The sequence below is a fragment of the Sturnus vulgaris genome, chromosome 2, assembly GCF_052056855.1.
Source record: "Sturnus vulgaris isolate bStuVul1 chromosome 2, bStuVul1.hap1, whole genome shotgun sequence".
NCBI lineage: Eukaryota > Metazoa > Chordata > Aves > Passeriformes > Sturnidae > Sturnus > Sturnus vulgaris.
Window position 1 is genome coordinate 105,488,136 of NC_142244.1, and position 22,576 is coordinate 105,510,711.

At 39.7% G+C, this 22,576-nt stretch overlaps 1 protein-coding gene across 22 annotated transcripts in view; it reads right to left on the bottom strand.

The window, feature by feature from the left end:
- Positions 1-22,576, bottom strand: part of LOC148224944 (uncharacterized) — a 412,443-nt gene that overhangs the window by 216,441 nt on the left and 173,426 nt on the right. For 20 of the 22 annotated variants that reach the window (XR_015801779.1, XR_015801784.1, XR_015801782.1 and 17 more), the window contains one exon: positions 1,679-1,758. Coding sequence is in view for 11 of the 22 variants with exons in the window: in XM_088160319.1 (XP_088016445.1) it covers positions 1,679-1,700 (22 nt within the window). In the remaining 11 variants the exon portion in view is untranslated. Of the gene's footprint in view, positions 1-1,678; positions 1,759-4,996; positions 5,087-20,413; positions 20,509-22,576 lie in introns of all 22 variants that reach the window. The other 2 variants (XM_088160315.1, XM_088160317.1) reach the window with 2 other exon arrangements.

The following is a 22,576-nucleotide window of genomic DNA, read 5'->3' on the forward strand; positions in this document are numbered from 1 at the left end:
AGTATATTAATTAATCAGTGGACTTCCAGCTTCTCATTAACAGTCTCCACTGAAGTTTCAGTAATTCCTAAGCATTCCTTAATAAAATAGAACCGCTTCAGGGATTCAAGCAACAACAGATTAATTCAGCAAACTTCTGAACCTAGTGTGGGGATTGAGTTCTAATCCTAAATCTAGGGAGGATTAAGGAGGAAAATACCATGAACACAGAAAGGCCAAGACAAAACCAACCACAAAACAATGAGGCAAGGCAAGGCAGATTTTCTATTATAGGTTCTTGCAGAAACTAGAGAAGTTGGATTGGCTGATGCTATTAAGAGATTTTTCAAAGGAATATTAATACTACCATCTACAAATTAAAGAGAAATTCTGCTGAGAAATTCTGAATACTCCATATCTCTAGTCAGATTCCAGGAAGCCTGGGGTTCAGTTATTTTGTATCTTGTGGTAGACAAAGATTTCAGTTGAGTTGTGTCAAGGCTGAAGTGTAAAATTACTAGACTTGCTACCATTTTTTAGAGACAAGATCTACAAGTGGAGGAGTGGACAAGCAGAGGAGGATCTGACTAAGAAAAAATCCTCTGATAAATGCTTTCTATGACACAGTGTTGCTTAGTCATGAGGAAGTGATGCCGGTCAAGTAGTACTTTTTTGGAGCCACATAAATTCAGTTTTCTAAGAAATTTTACAGAACATTCAACTCCTGTACATTTTCCTTAAGTGTCTTGTGTTCCTTGAAAGAAAAAAAACCCAGAATACTACTTTTCTTTTCCCAAGAGTTCCACTTTTCATCTTCAGCACAGTATTACTAGTTCACAAGGATAAAAAAGACAGCAAAAGCAGTAAGTCAGTTCAGCTGATTCTAATAAGTAATGTTACTGTTGCAGTCACCATCTAGCTAAATGGTGCCCACTTCAAATATTAGCATTATAAGTTCCCAAGGAAAAAACATTCTAACATTTTCTTTTAAAAAAGAAAAAGTTTCCTCAATACAAGTAAGAACGCCATATTCTGGTAACTTTGAATTACAATTGTCATAATTTAGAGGGCTATAGAAAAATGTATTTCAGGACAGACTGAGTTTCTCCTTAAGAAAAGTTACAGCCTTTTTTTCTTTTCTGAATTAAGTCAGAATAACTCTAGAAGGGCTCTGCACCAGTCACTCTACTGATAAAATGCTGTCTATGTAAGGCAGTGAAGAGCTAAAGAAATCACAAAGCTCAAAGAATCCTAAAGAAAAAACCCAGTGACTGTATTAGAGTGGTCCTCTCACCTGCACAATTTAGGTTTGCACATTACTTTTCCGTACCTCAGTCTCAGTGCCAGGGACTTATTCAATACATGGAAGTATAAAGACGAACAATGGCTTTTTTCACCTTTACAGAAGTCAGCTCCACAACTGCAGTCAGCAGATATTCTGCATGATGCAATGACTGCAAGGGAGGCTTGAGTTTTAACTTTAATTCTGCTGTGCAACAAATAAGTTGCAAAACTTTCTACAGAAAGTGAGGAATTTCTCAGCATGGGTGAAACAGGCTTATATCAGCTTATAATTGATATCTATTCTTATTTTTGCCATATTTGAAAAGATTTTTTAAATGATTCTGCTTCAAGTCTGAAAAGAAAATCATGCTAGGAACAGTATAGTAATATTTAAAAGATTATCTGGACTACCTACCTGAAATGGAGCATGATTGCATTATTGAACAACATACTCTTCAAAGAGATGGTGTCTTAAGCAATAATCACTGTCTGAATCTGTGGAGCAAAAGGAAGAAATTAGGCTTGATTAATGTATGTTTTTGACTGAGTTATTCAACAGAACAAGACATGAAAAGGAAAAAAGATCCTAGTATTGTGTTAACAAGTTCACAAAAATGCAGGGAGGGCAACATCTGTGAGCTAGATAAAGTAGGAGGCAGAGAAATAGCAAATGAGACAGATGCTGTCAGAGATGGAAAGACTCACCTGCAGGATAAATTATTCCATCTAACCATCTCCAGTTCAAGGACCTACAGCTTTCCCATGGGCCCTGAATTTTTTTAGCTGGTTTAGAATTTTCAATTTTTTCTGTGGTTGCAGCACCGTGAATGTACTATAACTCATTTATATTGAGGATCATTTGATTTGGTTTTTTGCTAAATTTGTTTTGTGTCAAATGAAAACCCCAGGGATATTAGCTGCATTAATGTACATAATTACTAGCATTTTTTTACCAGTTGAATGTCATTTTGGTAATGATCAACTCGGTAAAGATCAGTAAGACTACGATAAAAATAAAGCATGATTTTCAGACACATCTGTTAACTCTGGGGGCTCTTCCACCTTCCTCAATACAGATGATGAACTACAAGTAAACGGGGCTCATTGGTTTTTTCCTGGTAATCCCATTGCACAAACTTATTTTACATCACCTTTGGGATGAGAGAAATCAAACACAAGCACAAGCAAATCCTTCCATAAATTTGGCATTCCTCTGGTGACAAAATTTTAGAAGTTCAAGATAATTTTCACATTGGAAACACAAAGAAGAATATGCAGTGAAGTTTGGCCATTGTATTCAGAATACTAATTTATAGGTATTTTGTATTAAAAGGAGATAATCCAAATTTTTTCAGTTTTCCTTTTATCAGTGAAATCTCTGTGAAAATCCAGAAGATTTCTCCCACAGTGACTTTGAACCACAAGTATGCTGACCTTTAAAATTAACACCACTTTGTGGTTCTGTTCTTGTCTTCCCTCTTACTGACAGCCATGACAAAATCGTTGGTAGAGGTAGACTGTCAATATCTCAGACCACAGGCTTGCAGTGAGTCACCAACTGCTCAGATACCTCGTTATTCACAGCCCAGTTTCCTCCTCAAGGGACCACTGGAGTGGGAAAGGCAAGATGTTGGTTGTGATTCCGGGTCTGGCACCTTGATAGAAAAGCTGCCCTGCCTTGAGCCCTAAGGCACGAGCAGCTGTATATCCAAGTGGCAGTGAGCTTCACAGGGGTTTTGGCATATAAAATACCTGTGCTGCCTTGGGGACCCCTACTCAGGAGGGCTTTGCAGAGCACATTATTAAATTAGTTTCACCCAAAGAGCAACAGAAAAGAGAGGAGCAGAAAACATTTTGTGCTGCAGCCCCCATGATGAGGCCGCATCCTTTCCCCAGCTGTGGCAATGCTGCTGCAGGAATCCCATCAGGAGGAGCAAAAGGAACAGCAAAGGCAAAGATTGCAGTGAAACAGAGCAGGGCTGCAGGAGCCAGCTGGGGATGGGGGAATGGACAGACTTGGCAGGCTGTGTCTGGGACGAGCAAGGGGAAGAAGGTGAGAATATGGGAATTTGTTTAGTGAGATGCATGTGGTCACACTTTGGTCAGAGAAAAGACGTGACAGAAAGAGATATTTTTCCAATATCAACAAGAAGCTAGGTCTTGAGGCAATATAAATCAAAATATAAATGTAGCTGCTGACCATGACAACCTAATACAGATTCTCACCTCTCTTCTTGACCTCTCTTGATAGTATTATGTCCAACCTCTGCTCCAGTCATGGCATGTGGTTACAATGAACTTTGCAATTTATTTGGCTTCCTATGGAGATGTAGTAATCTGCTTGGGGTTTTTTCTTTTTTCTCAATTATCAAATAAAGACTAGCAGTAGATACTTTTGTACAGCTGGCTAAAAAGACTCCCCATGTTTTTGCTTTTGACACACATAAATGAATGTAACCAGTTATCACCATTGAGAGGAACTACAAAGAGCATTCACTAGTAAAAAATTAGGAAAACTTTTGTTGAAAATCCACCCTGGTGATTCTTGTATTACATATTTGTTCCTTACAGTATTTGAACTAAATTTCTCTTTGTGATATTGTATAGAGGCGTGTTTATAATCACACATAGTTAGCTGAGTAAGGAAAGAAACACTGACTTCCTAATGAAATACAACAGATTTTTCAGGTATTTGTTTCAAAGCACAGTAAAAGGAATCAAAAAGCCCTCACACTTCACAGTTTCTGACCCAAGTCCAACCACTGCAGCTCAGGACCTTGTAAAATCATCTGCTGAGGTGAAAAAAACAGACCCCTGCCTGTGTGACCCTGTCTGAAACAGTAAAGCCTGCTTCTCATCACAGAGCTGCTTCCAGGTCTGCTTGGGTTCCTGGTGCTTTCAGTCCCTCAGTCAGAGCTTTTTGTGTTTTCTCTGCCTGCAGTCCTCATGCACCCCTTCAGACTGAGAGAGATAAACACATGGATGCACTTCAGAGCAGCATGATCCAGAGTGCCTTTCTAATGCCTTCAGGTGGACTTTGGAGCAGGCCTTGGTGCTAGTGCCTATCATCTGAGCAGAATAAAGCTTCATGGAACCTAGCCATATAAAAATCGTGAGACATCCTAGGAGCTGGCTACTATATTGACTCCACAGATTAGAAAGTCTATTACTTTTTGTTTCTCAGACCTTGGCATCAAAGCTCTGTGGTGTATTAAGCATTGTCCATTAAGTATGATATGAGAGAAAACTACCACCTGGTTCTACTTAAACCTCTAAAAAATTGAGATCTTAAGCAGAGAAAAGCACAGAAATGCTGAAGCACATCAGCACATCACTGTCTCTGGGGTGCTCAACAGCAGTAAGGTGGAAGAACCTAAAAATAGGGCCCACCTGTTTAAGTCAGAGATGGCTGAAGACAGGTAGAGACCAAGCAAAAGACTTTGTAATTAAATGATAATGTAAGAAAAATTCATCCAGAGCCTTTAAAGAAACATGTTCCTGGTTTGCAATCAGCTCCTGGCCTCCTTGAGGAATCTGCTGATAAACCTGGACTGCACTGCACTGCTGATAAACTGGACTTTTGACCACCCTGAGCTGTGTGACTCAGGTGGTCACCTCCACCATGCCAATTTCTCTTTAACACTTCACACTGCTGCTTCTGATTCCTGTGATCTCTAGGGGATGTCTAAACTCAGTTTGGGGGTATTTCTTCTGTGGTGTGGACCTCCCTCACCCTTTGTGAAGTTCCAACACATCACAGTTTCTGCAAAGGCTCTGCATGGCTGCTTCACCAATGGCAGGTGGTGACTGTAGGATCCCAACCCTAGAGCAATGAGGGAGAAAGAAGGGGTAGAAAAGCTTCAGGTTGAGTTAGTTGTCTTGCATGGCATAACTGCAGTTACCTTCTTTCAAGATTACTAGGCATGACTTTTGTTCTTTAAGTGTATCATCTGAGAGTCTTTTCCTTGTTCCTCTAGCAAAATTGAGACTATTAATGTTTCTATTAATCTTCTATTAAGACATTTTTCATCTTTCATTTCATGATCTCACATTGGCTTTCCTTTGATAAAACATCTCTTCTGTTGAGGCATTTCTCTGTGATATTTGGATATAACAGACTTTGAAACAAATTAGTCCTTGGTTAGCCCCTGCCTGTTTCTTCTCTCTCTCTGCCTTTCCTTAAACGTATCTTAAAATTTAATTGCAAAATCATTTCAACTTAAAACTTGAATTCTTGAGATTAAAACATGCAGTGAGACTCACTAGTTTTTATCTGAAATGGGGCAGACAGCAGGTAGTACTTAGTGCATTCCCTTTTTCTCAAAATTGCTATCTGTATTTTTTATGCTGTTGTTCTGTACCTTTGTCATATCTGTATTGAAGAAGACATTAAATAAAGAGGAAAAAGGAGGATAAAATGGAATTTTTGCCTTTCTGGTGTCATTTCTTTCCCCCATTGGTTTCTGTGAAACAATCAAAGCCATCTACTAAGATAGCAAGAAAAGGTTTAAATTGTGTTTGTCCGCTGGTTTCCTGCTGCTCTGCCTGAGCCTCTTTTCCCCTTTGCCATTTACAACATTGGTAGCTTCATTAGCAAAGCATTACAACCACCAAACCTGCCCTGATTCTCCAGGGAGTGCCCCCACTCCCTGTCTTCAATTACCTATTTAGCTACTGCTGTACATTCAAACCAGCCCCTTTTCCAGCTGGTTTGACCTGGCCAAACAAACAAGAGCAGCCCTAACCTGACAGAATATCCTGGCTGAAGGGATCCCTCCTGGGTGAGCACATCCTCACCTGGCACAGAGCCTCCCCAGCCATGTCTGTGCTTACCCCACAGAGCTGCAGGAACGTGAATAAAGGCCAGGATCAGGGACACAACTGCAGCTTCTAATGGCTTGGCCATTTATGACTGCTTCCAAGTCATCTCCTGGACCTAAGGGTCATGCAAGCGTTAGCCAAAAGTGTTCTCACGCCAGTCAAATGTAAGCAGGAGATAGTCCAGGTTTGAAGTGTATGCACCTCGCTCTTCACACCCTCCTCTTCCTTCTCACCTCCCAGGGACTGAAAGTTTTGTCACTGCTGACAGGGTCAGATTATCACATCACACTTACCCCAAGGCATTGAGAAATATTTGGCTTTTCTGAATAGAAACATGGTGCACTTCCCAAAACATTGAAGGGAAACATGCAAACATAAGTCAGCTCAACAGAGAAGCCACGAGAACAATCATTCTCAGGCCATGAAGGAAGATGGCAAACGATTCATCAGTGACCTCTAGAACTGCAGATATCAGTGGTAAAGTATTCTCTGCCACCACAACATGTAACTCTCCAACGAATTTTCATGAAACCAAGATGATGCTGAAAACAGAAGGATCTCCCAACAACTTGTTTAGCACCAAGGAGGTACCACTTCCTTTGGGAAGTTGAATAAGAAATACATAACTAGCTTATTGTATAAACAATACAAGTACTCTAAAAGGTGGTATCATGTCTTCTGCAGGGACCTTCTACACAGATTCAGTAAATCACAGGAAATCTGCTCTGTTAAAAAAAAAAAAAAAAAGAAAAAATCCATGTCCCCTGTGTACAGCAAAGAAAATATCATTCTGTTAAAATCAGTTAGTTAGTGGAATTTTTTTTTAGCTGAGACAAAAAAAAAAAAAAAAAACAACAAAAAAGAAAAGCCTGGACAGAAAGCTACTATCTACAATCTTGGTACATTTAAATCTTTCCTTGATTTTACAAACAAGGTTGCACTAACAGGTAAAATACCAATGTCCATCCAGTGTGCCTTTGAAAACAGCCATCAAGGAAGATTGAAACCAACATTATTTCCAGTCTAAAAACAAGCTCTAAAAAGCACTGTACTCTATATAATTCAGTCATGCTTTGTTTCTTTTGCACTGCTCTGGCACAAATGGGCTCTCAAACCAGCTGATAACACTGATCACCTTACAGAGAGAGATAAAAGGAGTCTCTTTTTTGAGAAGACTGAGAACTCTTCTCTTGTCTCTCTTACCACTGGGAAAACACTTGCAGCTCTGGACACTGATTTCTGAACCCAGGCACGTGAAGGTGGCCCTGCTGCAATCACTATGGGCAGAAAGTACAAATGAGTTCAGCATCCTCATTTCTGAAGAAAAATTGCAGCAATTGCCAAATCTAACTTTTTTTCCTATTAGACCAGATAGACCAGTTCTGCTTAACAAGTGGGTCTCAACTAAAATATCACTAAAATTAAGGAGCCTCTAGAACAACACTCTGCTTTACCCATACTTATGCTCTCATTCACAGAAGACAGGTGAAATTGTGAGCTTGGTCCTCTCTATTTTAATGCAGAGTGCCCAACAGATATGTACAAACCTTATGCTACCACCAAAAATTTCTCCACAGCTGGGGAGCTGGCAGACAAATCTCTCAAGTGACTATTCCGACCCACTCAGAAATAATGGAATTTGGGCAAATTCTGGACAGGCCTGTGTGTCCAGAGAAGAGCAGAGTGACAGAATCTCCTCCCTTGACCTGCTGGCCACACTTGTCTTGATGTAGTGGACCCTAGATGAAAGGAATGTTTATCCCAACTCACCACCTTAAGTGGTTCCCTCCCTAAGACAGGTGTCCTAAATGCTGCTTTTATTCTTTTGTGACAATTACGCTTTGTATGAAAAAGGACTTGTTTTATATAGCAGAAGCATTGGCTTTCTGGGCTGCCAATACAAATGGACAGCTCGTGTCCAACCTGTCACCCCCAGCACCCCCAAGTCCTGCTAGGCAGGGCTACTCTCAGCTTGTTCATCCTCCAGCCTTGATTGATTGTGAAGTTGCCCTGTATCTGCCCTGCCCAAGAGCAGCCCCTTGTTAAACCTCATGAGATTCCTATGGGACCAGTTCTTGAGACTGTCCAAGTCCCAAGGCATCCTGTACTTCAGGTGTGGCAACCACAGGGTGTCCTGATCGCTTTGACTGTGTTATTAATGAAGATAATTAATGAAGTGTCATTATTAAATGGCACTGGTCCCAGTACAGACCCCTGAGGGGCATCACTTGTCACTGATGCCCATTGAGACACTGAGCTGTTGGCTACAACCCTCTGGATGTGACCATCCAACCATTTTCTTCTGCACCAAACAGTTCACCCACTGAGTCTAGCTCTCACCAATTTGTTATGAGGGACTGTGTCAAAGGCTTTACAGAAGTCCAGACAAATGACATCTGTATCCCTTCCCTGCTCACTGATGTACCCACTGCATTACAGAAGGCCACTGGGTTGCTCAGGCAGGACTTGCCCTTGGTGAAGCCCAAATCACCTCCCTGTTCTCCCTGTGCCCCAGCGTGGCTTCAGGGAGGATCTGTTCCATGACCTTCCCAGGCACAGGGGTGATACTGAGGGGTCTGTAGTTCCCAGGGTCCTCCTTTTGACCCTTTTTGGAGATGGGTACAATGGTTCCTCTTTTCCAGTCACCAGGGACTTTACCCGACTGTCACGACTTCTCAAATATCAGAGAGAAACTTGGCAATTACATCAGTCAATTCCCTCAGGACTCTGGAATGCATCTTATCAGATCCCATAATTTACATCCATTCAGCTTCCTCAGGTGGTCATGAACTTGATCTTTACTTACAGAGGGAGGGACTTTGCCCCCCTAGGCCCCATCCTGATTTCCATCCACTCAAGGTGTGGGAAGAGAGGTTGCCATTGAAGACTGAGGTGAAAAGGTTGTTGAGTACCTCAACATCTTCCTCATCCACTGCTAGCAGTTTACCAGCACTGTTCATCAGGGACATTCACTTTCTCTGACCCTCCTTTTCTGCTTAACACACCTGTAGAAGCCCTTCCTGCTAATCTTCCTTGCCAAGTTCAGTTTCAGCTTCACCTTGGCCTTCCTCATCCTAACCCTACAGGACCAAACTACATCTCCATACTCTTCCCTGCTCACCTGTCCTTGTTTCCACTGCCTGTGCTTCTTTTCCTTTAGGTTGACCAGCAATTCCCTATTCAGCCATGTCAGTCTCTTGCCTTCCTTGCCCTATTTCTTGCTCCTGGGGATTGCCAACTCTACTGCTATTTTCATAACTTTTTGCATAGGAAAAAAGATGCTATGAATTATACATTGTTGTGCTCCAGAGATCCCTACCAATTCAACCTACAAACCTCAGTGCTCTCCATATTTGCATTTTCTGAAAGGCTTTCTGAGCACATTGCTGGGCATTTCAAGTATTTTATGGCCATTTACAAGACCATCAGGCAGCAGACTATTGTTGGGCTGAGAGAGAAGCAGAACCTGTAGTCTGCTGAAGGGCAGGACTGCTATGCTGGCTTAGGTCTGCTCCTCCTTGAAACATGTGGTGGTCAGACCCCAATGAGCTGCCTTGCAGGGGTGACCCGAGCTGGTGACAGTGACTGTCCCCTCCAACTTAGTGACTGCACTGGAGGAAAGCTGGGGAATGGAGGAGACTCCTGCTTGGAGTCAGCTGGACAAGCTGCAGCTTCCTTCCTGAAGGGCTTGGCAAAATTCCTTTTCACATCCCCTGAAGGTCAAAGTCAATCTATCCAGACCTTCTCAAACCTATTGTAGTTTTTCTTCTGACAATTCTACCTTCAGACAACAGCTATGAAGAGCAGCGAGTCAATAATTCTGCTGTGGTGGCTGTCCCTCAGTGCTGCTACAAACCCTTCTAAACCACACTGCTCAGAACATGTGGAAATTATGTGCAGTCTTCTAGGAAGCTTTTCATTCGTTATTCACTTCCAACAGCAGGAAAGCCTTCCTCAGCTTTCCATTTTAAACATCAAATCAAACTAAGTCTGAAGATTATTGTTCTCCTATGCAAAACAAATGAATAATTAAGTGTCATGGAATTTCTCTGTGTAGTTTCCATCTATAAGGAATTAGCTGGAGTCTTTGAGATTTAAAACAATTAATGAACACAGGATGTGCAGTCTCTGCATGAACATTTTGGATTATTCCGCATCCTATTCTGCCAACAATCTCACTGCTGCTAAAGCACACATCCAAAACTCAGAAGTTACAGCACATGTGATGATGGTGCATTTCCAATAATGCCCCAGATGTGATCACCTTTAATTTCAATGGAACACTGGAAACAATACACACCCAGCATGTATTACAGTGACTGTAAGAAAGTCATTAGGATGGCATGCAAATGTCTAAAATGAACAATGGACAAAATTTGGCAAGTGCTAATAGAATCATTAAAATAGCTGAATAACAAGGAAGATGTTTACTGCTCCCCACAATGGAAGAGTTTAAAACTATTCAGACCCTGAAAATTAAGCTCTATGTGTTGTTCAGGAAACACAGCAGTGTTACTACCACTGTATTGCAACCCAGCCTCTCTCAGCCACACTCTCACTGCCCATGCAGGCGTTCCAATATCATGATTGTTCACTGCCCTATCAATTTATAAAGGGTACCTTGGGATAGACCCAGTCTAAACCCAAGAAACAGAAAGGACAGGATTAGTTTACAGCTAACAAATGTCTCCAACTCTGGCTTTCCTCGCTGCAGACTCCCCACTATTTTCTAGCATAGACTCTTTTACAAAATCCCACAGTCTGGAAACAGCTTGCTTTCATATGAAAAATCTTTTTTGGATTGTAAGTATCCTTGCTCTAATGTTAAAGGACATCCCCTTCTTATCTGGAAAGTGAATGGCCACATAGAGCTTATTCCAATTCCTAGAGAACATATGTGATGATAACACTTACGTAGAAGTATAAATTTGTTTCCGTGGCTTCTGCAAGCTGAATGAACTCAAATTGCCAGAACATCTTGTCTGTTTCTTCCCAGCTGTAGATGCTATAAAGCAAATCCTAGCAATTAATGAGTAAACTCCAAAAGCTTGAAGTTGCTTTCAATTGAAAATCAGATGTTTGAAAATTTTTTTCACTAATCAGTTCCCTGATGACATAAAACTGATCTGGAAATCTCACAAGCACTGTCATTGCAAGGTCAGCAATTCAAGCCTGCAATGCCACAAAGCCAGCTCAGGATATCTTGAGGGCTGCTCCTGACAGTAGAAAATGAAGATGGATACAAAAGAGAAAAAGGATCTTTAGAATTGAACAGAAACAAAATTTCTCCATCTATTATGAAAACAGTGTCCCCAAAAAACCAAAGAAATCCAAGAGGTGTTCCCCCTGAGAGGAAAACCCTTCCATTTGCATTCATAGATTTTAGATATCAGAGAAATCAGAGAAGAAACTTAGAAGTACCAGAGATATGAAAAACTGCTGACAATTTTGTTCACATTCACAAATATAATCACTAAGGAGACAATAATTCACAAATTCTAATATTTCTGATGAATATGCTGAACATGCTGGAATTTACCCAGCTCTGACTTTCAGAACTGCCACCTTTTGACTTTGAGATGAAACTGTAAGGAATCAAAGTACCTGCATAAATGTATACAAGTATCTCAGTGAACCTTTTGGGAAAAGGGAACAGATACTGTTTGAATTCATTAGGAATAAGAATTGCAAAATATATTAGAGTCTTCTAGAAATTGCACTCTGTGCTCAATAGCCTGGTGTTCCAGCTGCTGTTTTGTGGAGCCTAAGGTGAAAGGAATGTTAATCCTGGGCCCAAGTCACCACCTTAAGTGGTTCCCTCCCTAAGACAGGTGTCCTAAATGCTGCTTTTATTCTTTTGTGACAATTATGCTTTGTATGAAAAGAAACTTGTTTTATGCAGTTATCTTATGCCCAGAAGGAGAAACCTCACTAGTTTTGTGATCATTTTCAGAAGCAGTGTCCCTGAAGATGGCACATTTGGAAATGGCAGTATTTCATACTGCTGCATAGCAGCAATTGGCACCCCAGTCTATAAAAGATACTACTCAAATAATATAAAATAGCCAACACCCACAAGGAGAAAGAGAGTTCATTTCTATCCCAAAATCTATCTCTGCAGAGTACCTGTTGTATTGCATTTAATCTAATTTACTAAAGGAAAGATGAATCCCCTTGCTGCAATCAAGCTATTTTTAAAAAGAGATTGGTGGTGATTCAGCTGAATGGTGACTAAACCACTGACAAATTTCCCCTGTCAGCTTGTGTGTATAAAAAGATGCTGTGCTGGGATGCATCATCTGCGGATACCTCTACCTTTTTTAGACTGATTGGGGGTTTTCCAGTCGAACAATATTACTTTAATTATTATTTAAAATTATATGCACATGAAGCTTTTAGCATATTTCAAAAAGGCATCAAGTCATACAATTTAGCTGGGTTTGGAGCAATTTATGGAGGACTGTCTCCCATAGAAGGGACTCCCCACTGGAGCAGAGGAAGAGTGAAGAGTTGTCCCCCGAGGAGGGAGGAGTGGCTGAGACAAGATCTGACCACAGACTTCATTCCCCATTCCCTGGACCACTTGATGAGAGGAAGGTAGAGAAAAACAGGAGTGAAGTTTTGCCTGAAAAGAAGGGAGAAATAGGGGAAGGTGTTTCTAAGATTTGTATTTATTTCTCATTATCCTACTCTGATTTAATTGGTAATAAATTAAATTACCCCAAGCTGAGTATGTTTTGCCCATGACAGTAACTGGTGAGTGATCTCTCTCCATCTTTATCTCGACTCACAAGCCTTTCACTGTATTTTCTCTCCCCTGTCCAGCTGAGGAGGGGAGAGACAGAGTGGCTTCAGTGGCTACCTGGTGTCCAGCCAGAGCCAACCCACCACACAAGCCACAGCAGAGAGAGTGTAAAACAGGTATTGCACAAGATCATTAGTGGAAACTGCTTGTTTAATTTACTTTATATGAACTGAATGTATCTTCTGAAAGGACAGACAGAGACACATTCCTGTGAACAGAAAAACAGAGTCATCCTCATTCTGAATGTTAGCCTGTAAATCAAAAGGTGCAGGTTGGGTTTCTTGTTCTCTACAAGCTGCAGCCTTTGGCAGGTACAGGATTACATCTATGGACTAGAGATGACTCTGGTGCCTCCAACAGCTGTTCCTGCCTGCAAACTTCCATATAACATAGCACAAAAAGGAGGAGAGAAGGTGAGTTCTTAATTTACATCAGCAGAGAGAAAGAAATTAAACCCCTAAAGTAAGCTAAACTGGAAATGGAGTTGAGAATGGCTACTACAGTTCCTTGAGTAGGGCACTTAATTACTCTGTAGCTCCTTTGGAAACTGCCTTCAGGGACTACAGGAGAAGCTCATGCTTATGACATTTATCAGGATGTTAGTTTGGAATATAATAATCCTGGCAGTTCACTAGTGGCTTTACTTGGTCCTGAAAAACTGATTTCCTAGGAAATTACTTTTTAAGATCTATCTGTATTTCTGTCTGGTTTCTGTGATGATTTACAAGACTAGATAACCTTTTTTCTTGCCATGGTGAGAACAAGTCTTAGAGAGTACAGATGAATATTTGTCCTTCTCTTACCTTGACTTTAAAATCTCACTGTTTATGTCAGTGAAAATTGTTACACATTTAATTAGCTATTTTGTTGATGCAGATTTACAGACAGTTTAGTAAATAGTCTGTCTATTATTTCTATCCTCGTAAGTCAATAATGAAAATTGTCACTCACAGGACAGCATAAACAAATAAATGTGCATATGATAGACTGAAAGCAGAATTCACTGGTATCTAATAGGTGTTTAATTGCTTTGGAGTGCTACTAAAAAAAAAGGCAATATTGTTAGGATGCTTTTCTTGCAAATAGGTTCTAGAAGCATACGGTCAGTGCTGTATAATTGTAGCCTTATAATTAAAACTAAATAGGTTAGAAATTACAAGGTAGAAGAAAACAAAAGCTCAGCAGCAAGTATATGTGTGGTTAAACATGGATTAGTGTGTGCTGTGTGGTGCTGGTGGGTGCACCTAAAAGCTGTGCTCCAGCACTACACCTGCCAGGAATTACCATTATGGCTTAGGAGGGACTGTGGCTGTCTAAGGAGACCTGAGGGAAACGAATTCTTAGCTGGGGCTGACATGAGTACAAATGAACCAATTAAGGCACCTGTATCAATATAAGCATCCTGACTCATTGTTTAATGGGATAATTGGAATTCTGTAGAGGAAATAAAGTTGATTACAGGGATCAAACAGAGCGAAAGCTTTCTAAGTATTTGTCTCTCGCTTGTGACAAGCTGTAGCTTATGAGGCTGCTGACATGGAACAAATGGCAGCATGGGGAGTAAAAGGTCAGGTTATTACTTTTTAGTGCTCACAATAAAATTGTGTACATGCTAAGAAGAAATGGACTAAGCTCTGTGTGTTTAACAATAAACATGAAGTCTATATTCCAACTTTTTGTATGTATCTGAATTCCCAGAATGTTCTAGCTTTACCTGATAAATTTCTCTTGGTATAATGCAATTCAGCAGATTTCCCCATCATCTTACATGCATCTATAAATTAATTTACAATGCAATCCTAGGTGTCTACTCCTTGGTTTTGATGAGTGGATTTGTCCATGAAAGCATATGATGAACAGATGGTGGAAGAGAAAAAGTCAAAGAGATGAGGGGCTAGCTGGGTTTGTCAATCCAAAGAAATAAGATGCGGATGATTTACTCTCTATAAACAGAAGACAAACTGTTCTCCAGAGAGAAGGAAGAATGGAAACAAATTCACTGTATTCTCAGGAAACAATCTATCAGAAAAGGTCAGCAGGCTTTTATGTTTGAAGAAGAAAATGAAAAGGCAACTGTGGCTTATTGTGTCCAAATGTACTATTTCCTTTGAAGGATTCAAAATATTTTTGTCCAATGGAAACTGAAGGCTACATAACTTCTCTTGCGTGCTTCTAAAGAGTAGGCTGATTATTTGGGAGAAAAAAAAAAGGAAAATCAAGTACAATAGAAGACCTAGCATTATCTTTTTTTCATGTGGCAGGTGAAAGTTTTGAGTGTACAAGACTTGTCATATTTTATCTGGGATATCAACAGAGAAACAATAAAGAACACCAATGCTTTATTTATTTGTTCCCGTTCACCTTTCCCCCCCCCCCCCCCCCCTTTTCATTCCTGCCATTACTCTTTGCAGGGCAGAGATCTTTAAAGGACTCCAGCTGTAATGAACTGTATTTCTCAGGATGCAGATCTTCCACTGGTATAGTATGAGAATCTAATAGTTCAGTTTTGGAACTGCAGGAGCAGCTGGGGACCATGAAATCGAATAAGGGCCAGTACTAGAACCCTCTTTGTGCTACAGAAATTTGCAAAGTAAAAGTCTTCAGTTTGAGAAATTTAAAATAATTTCCTTTCAGTTGAAAATGTCCAACCATCCTGTTCCAATGTAATGGAATTCTGGCATTTCAAAATTTTGCCTAATTTTGCATCAAAAGCCACGATGAAAAAGGATAGAAATTCTCTATTCAATAACAGAAATTCTCTATTCAGTAATGACTGACATCGCCTAGAACACATAGCACACCATAATATTATTGAAACGAATAGAATAAGTGAGTACTCTGTAAGGTCCAGAACACATAATGAAATGAAAAATAATGAAACACATAATGAAACACAGAAGTCCATTAAATTTATTATTTTCTATAATGAGAGTCTACCCATCTTATCAAACTTTTGTGATAAACTTTGCCCCTTCTGGGTCTGATGAGTTTTGCAAATTGTACAAATGAAACAATTCTTATCCAGCATTACACACACAGAAGAAAGATGCACACTGACCAAAAACAAGGATATGAAGAAATTCTTTAAATGAAACCACATTGAATGAGCCATTAGGATCCTTCTGTAGAAGAAAAGTAGAAGAACAATCACATTAGGTCAAAAAGATGACTTAAAAATATGCCCTTTCTATAAGCCCATGATGAAGTTAGTGTCTCAGCAGATACTAGATTCTGGTTTGAAATCTTTTTATTGACCTGTAACTTATGCAAGCAAGATGACTCAAAGGTAATTGACAATAGAGAGAAAGAAGTAATATGTTGTTAAATGTGCCCTGAGCTGTTTTCTCACCACAAGACTCTGCAGTATGTGTATGTCTTGCAATTAAATATTATATAAAATTAATATAGTATAAGGTAAAGTGTACTCTTTGTTGCCACTTGCAGCAACAAAGTCAACAACAGCAGCATGTGATTAGGACTCTGAAATCTCTCCATCTGAGATTTCTTTCTGGAATCAAATTCAGGCAGAGAGAAAAGGAGAAACAAACAAGTTTACTGCAGCTCTGCAGTAGCAAATAATCAAGATAACTACTTGAGGAACATAAAGTGAAGCACCAGATTCTTCAAATAATATGATAATTGAAACACAGGTGTTGAATATCCAGTTACATGCAGATCTCTCTCCTCTCAGAGAATGGAAAGGGCACAGAAGGGTTAGCCTGAGATGAACAACAATGCAGGGGAAAAAAGAGCCAGTCTGTGAACTGGAGGACAAATCTATCTCAACCTAAAATTTGTCATCGGCTGTGTTGTACAGGCAGTCTGTTCAAACACATGACAAATGACACTGCTATTCATAGAGCAGGCATAACACAGGTTGCCACAATCTAAATTGTTACCAGTACTGTCCCATACACCAAGAAATGTCATGCATTCTGCTCTAGAGCACCACGGTGTGCTTAAGGTGTACTTAAGAGGAAATTACAGTCAATACAGTAAAAATTATCTAATAGGTAGCTATGTGCAACTAATCTTTATGGTTTGTTAAAAAAAAACAAACAAAAAAAACCCCAAGGCTTTTAGCTTGAGGCTTTTAGCACTTATTTTTGCAGTTGCACTGCATTTCAGGAAATGAGAAATATTTAATCTCTGGTTATAAGGAAGCAATATTTTGTTTTGACATCAGCTCTGGGGAGAAGATTCATCCAAATACTCCACAGCAGTCCTTGATTAGCACAGCTATGAAAAAAAAGGGTGAATCTTCAACTTACTTGTAGCTTCCTCCTGTCATTTTAAATATATTTCAAGAAGGGCATAGATTGTCTAGCCAATGAGTTATACTGTATGCATAAATATATGTGGATAATAATGTTCTGGCTTCTTCATACAGCTTCATGAAGAATCTTGGCTTCAGGCCAAACAACTGCAAAAGCAAAGCTTTTTCCCCTCAGCATTTTAGCAAAGTGTACATAATACATCTTTAAGTAAATTAGTGTTATAACAGGTTTCCACTGATCCATCTTGAGGAGTCAAATGAGAACCAAAAATAGATCCTGCTTTCAATTTCCCCTGAGCAACAAAATTATTTCAAATCCTTCCTTGCCACAGGAAACAAACAGATAAAACCCCCAAGTCTGGCAATGATTCAGTAAATATATGTGCCTGTTCAGTAATTAAATCCAGGAGCCAATGAAATCTTTATTAAAAAAGGACTTGCAACATATCCAATAAAGTTAGGAAGCAAGTGACTCCCCAAGAAAACCCCTTCCTCTGTAGTCAGATGCTTTGTGGCATTTGCAAAGGAAAACTCAGAGTATGCAGCAGATGCCAAAGCCACCTCTGCAGAGAGGTGCAGAACATGCAGAGTCACACACCATAATTAGACCTATGCTTTAAGGGACTGGCAAAGTATAGGTGAAGATATGATCAGATACTATTCATTGGAATAAACAGTACAGGCTAAAAAATAGACTGTAACTTCAACTTGTACTATGAAAAGGGGAAACCCCCCCCTTGGAAAATTCCTGCAGAATGGCAAAGTCATTGAATCAGTAACAAACACAGCAAGAGTTTTAAAGCAGAAGAGGCCTTACCTTTAAGGCTGATGGGATTATATGCAGATTTTCGAGTAACTACTCCTGGATTTGTCTGAGATAAGTGATTGTATTTTCAAAAATGGAAACAAGATTATCTCATTTAAAGTTTTGGTACTTCCTTCAAATATTTATGTAACAAAACGTGGTCCCTGGCAAGGAGATTTGGATGTGTTGAAGGAGAGGACAAAAAGTAGAAACAGTAGCTCAGCATTCAGCTCAATTTTAGTGCATACCTTTTAAAAAAGGATAGAATCATAGTGTTTGCTTTCATATATATAATTGAGATCAAATCCCTGAAAGAAGACTTCACTGAATGTACTTGACTGGCATAAACCAGACCATGTCTAATCTTGCTAAAAACACATGCACGTTACATTATTTTTCTTAAAGCCTGCTAATAAAATTGGCATCAAGTAACATAAATTAATGTGATGCTCTGTTTGCTTTTCAGCAAGGCGTATGTATAACACTCATCACTCGTGGCAGTGGAAGTGTAAGGAGGTAGCATGATTATCATGACATCAAACTAATTAAGGTTAGCCTGAACAAAGTAAAGGATGCCCTCTCCTACAGCTCTGTAGAACAAAAGGAACGAGGAGCACAAGGGAAATATTAATAACAGTTTATACAAGAAGGGCTTGATTTTGTTCTACTTATGTGGAATTGCAGCTGAATAAAGTGAAAAGAGAGAAAAGGAAAGTATTTCTTGGTCCTTAGAAAAATAACAAATGGGTTGTTAATTGGCAAGTGTTTAAGGGGCTGGTTCTAATCAGGGTAAATGGGCTTGTTTTTCCAACACTGGGTCTCACATCAAAACAACAAGAAACAATTGAAAAATCTTTGCTAAAGAAAGCAAGAGGAAGTGGGTTGTCACCAGCTGTTCAAAGACAAAATTCTTCAACAAAAGTATAGCAGCAGATGCCAGTGTAAAGCACAGGGAATGCAAATGCACATGAGTCATCCCAAAAGCTTAGGGGGGAAGGAGCTGCCGGCCAGATCCTGGGGGCAAAGATTTTTGTGGCTTTAACCATCTCTCCACTTGCTTTGTACTTTGTTCAAGTACACGGTACATTTTTTTTTTTTTGGAAGAAGGTGTTTTTAATCCCCATTAAAGAGCCTGAGCAGAAGGAGAGTTTCTTTCAGAAATATTATTCTTTGGGCCTTTGGCATCAAAAAAGGAGATGGTCCAGCATCATCTGTCCAGCAGGGAGAAGAGTTAAAATATTTTCCCCTTTTCCCTCTTTTTTTAGGTTCATGATAATGATAAAAATTGTTAAAAGGATCATTTTTATAATTTCCAGCATTTCACTATTTGTTTTACATTTCAGTTCCATAAACTGGCACACTGGGAAAGGATAGAAAATTGGCATAATGGTAAAAATAGAAGAACTACCTGCTGTGTTTCACAGAGATAATCCCAAGGATCCCATCTCAGGCTGGTTGCCCCTGGGCAGAGGGATAAGACCTTCCAAAAGTTAAAGTATGATGAAACTTGAAATGAAAGTGACAGAAGGATGCTCTCCAGGAGTTTTCAATATTATCCTGCTTCTCTAAAAGAAATAGCAAGAAAGAGACAGAGGGAGGAGTCCCAGACTCAGCTCTTGCCTTGTTTGTCTCAGCTGTACATATTTAGGCACTCTCATACTTTAGTCATTACAAAAAACACACAGATCTGCACAATTCCATAATCTTATAAGAAAATAGGTCATTGGGGATTATCAAATTCTCATCCATTTAATTTCAAAATTGTCTTCTTGGTTTTCCCCCAGCAACACCAAGATCTCACATGGAGAGGAGAAAAAGGCTTTAGCAGAAGACTTTGCATGGAGGTGGATCTACATTTTGAATCATTTTATGTTTCAGGCTACCATGTTCCACTGTGACAGATCCTGAGAATTCCCTCCTGCCAGTAGCCCTCAAGGCAGCCATCCCCAGTTTCTCCACTGAATTCGTGCTACTTAACATCTCACAAATAAGGAGAGGCTTTTTGTTCTTTAAAGCAGAACTCCAGAACTGACTGGAAAGTGATTTAATTTTTTGAAAATATGATTATATTTTGATATTAGAACATACTGATATGTGATTTTTCCTGGTTTAAAGAAAACAAAAAACAACAAAAAGGAGAGAGAGGGAGTGAGAAGGTTGGGCCCTCAATAGCCAGTGGTGCAGACATTTGGAAATTCATCTGTGCCAGAAGGGACACTGCAGGACCACCAAGCCAGTGGGGAAACAATGACACTCTGAGCTGCATTGGGTGATGATTTTCAGGCTCCATTGGGGGGATGCCATGAACCTGGTGGAACCTGTCACATATACCTGCAGACTCTGTCAGTGCTCAGGGCAGGCATGTAGGATTACAGTTTTCTTTGGGATATTTCCTCTGCAAAGCTACTCTTTAAGAAACAAAAAACCCCAAACACATTTGTACCTGATCTCAGGAAGAAGGCTTGAAGACTGGGCTTTGCCATGTCTCACTGCAGAGCACAGGTGGGAGCCAAGCATTAGCAAGTCCTTCTTCTGTACCTGAGCAAATTCAGCAGGGAAGGAATGAAATGAGATCCTGCTGCCCTTTATTTCTTGTTTGCCAGACATGTGGTTGAAAGAAACTGCATTCTATGTGATCCAAGTCATTTTTCTCCAGGCTCATGATGTGTCCACTTCTCCAATTGTATTTCCCACGGCTGGTAATTGAGGTCCTACCATGGGAAGAGATGGAGCAAGCACACAGGTTTGTTCCTCACACCTGGGAGGCAAACTGTGGCATGAATCTATAGCTCATGGTGGTGAGAGTGGATCACAGAGCAGTTATTGCATTTCCAAGGGAGGGAAATCCAGCCTGACTTGGTTTTGTCATAAGTGATTAGATTTTATAGTGTGCTTATGTACTTCTCCTAATCAAATTAGCATGTTGGCTCAAAATCAGCCTAGCAGAAAACCTCTCATTTTCTTACCCATTCTGCTTCATTTATCACCTGGAATTACCAAAGTTTTGAGGTTTTCTTTTCTCTCTGACTAGGCCCAGTTCTGCTTAGCTTATAAAATTTGAAACATTCATTGCCCAAGGTTGCAGGAGCAATGAATATTTATAATCCCATCTTCCCAGCACACTCAGAGGTATCTCACAGTATGACTTCACATTAGAAATGTCCCACCTGTGGGGATCACTCAGAAAAGCACAGATTACAAGTCTGTACAACATAGAACAAGGTCAATACCCAAATTATGGGAATTATCACCTTAAAAAAGGTCTCATATCTGATGATGCACCGGCCCAACACTGATTTATAGGTGCTGTACTAGTGACTCTCCCCTGTGAATACAGCATTTCAGCTATTAAGTTACAATATTATTCCCCAGTTCTTTTTCCAAGGCTTCTCATGAATCAGCTGCAAATTGTACAATGCATTCCTCTCACCATTTACAAAGGTAGCCCCTGTCTCCAACAGCAAGAAATGAAAAAAGGGTTTCTCACCTGGCTTCAGAGCCCAGGGAAATATTATAGTTTAAAGAACACAGTGACTAGTGACAAAACACAGGCAGGACTACGATGATGAAAACTGCTTAGAAAATACTGCAAATGAAACTTCTTGACCCTGCAGTCACCTTCTGTTAATTCACTGCAAATATGGTTTTTTTTTTCTTGGCTGAGGCCACACTCTAAAAAACCCAACCCCCATCCCATTCATCTCCAAAAATGCAATTAAAGCTTAATATTAATTCAGATTATTTTCCTCTTCAAGACAGAGCTATGAGGATTACAGTCAGTTTTAACACTTGTCAGGAAAATATGGTTCCTTCCACTTTGCAGACAAGCAATTAACGTTCTGCAGCAGCAGCACTGAAATTAGAAACTATCTAGAGGCCATTTTAGGCCAAGAAAATTTTGCCATTGATTTTAATGCATCAAGATATAACATATTCTCCAGTATCCTGCCCTTTCCTATTTTTCCCAAACTTTGGGTGAACCATTAAATTGAAGCCTGCCCTGTAAATCCCATAAGCTATTAATGTAGTTCCCTTAGCTGGAAGATAGATTAATGACCTGAGACTTCTGTAGAATATTTGCTACTTCAGTGCAAATTAATATCATATTTTATCCTCATTTTATACCCACATCCAGCACTTCCTTCTGCAAAGGATACCAGAAGGAGCTGATTATTTAAATGCCAAGATTCTAAATCTTATCTTCAAATTTTTAATCAAACTGTTAAACAGGACTCTTAAATTGCAGCATTTTCATTTTTCCTACTTCTCTCACCTCATTTTTCACGATAAGAACAAAGGAAAAATTAAACACTGAGATGTGTTTAGGAGGGGTTTTTTAATACTAATGAAGTTTTTTTCAGAACTCTGTTCTCCTCTACACCTCGGGTTGGGACTAAATAAAAATGTCTCACTTCACCCAGGTCTAAGTTCTCAGTTTTAAAATAAGTAGTTTTAAAGTTTTCTAGGTATCATAGACTATCCTGTCAATAAAGATTTTGTCCACAATCCCCTATCTTTTTCTGTATTTTTAATTAAATTACCAATTCTTCTTCCACTACCTAAAGTAGTACTGTTTACTAAACACATTTCACTGACACTGAATGCA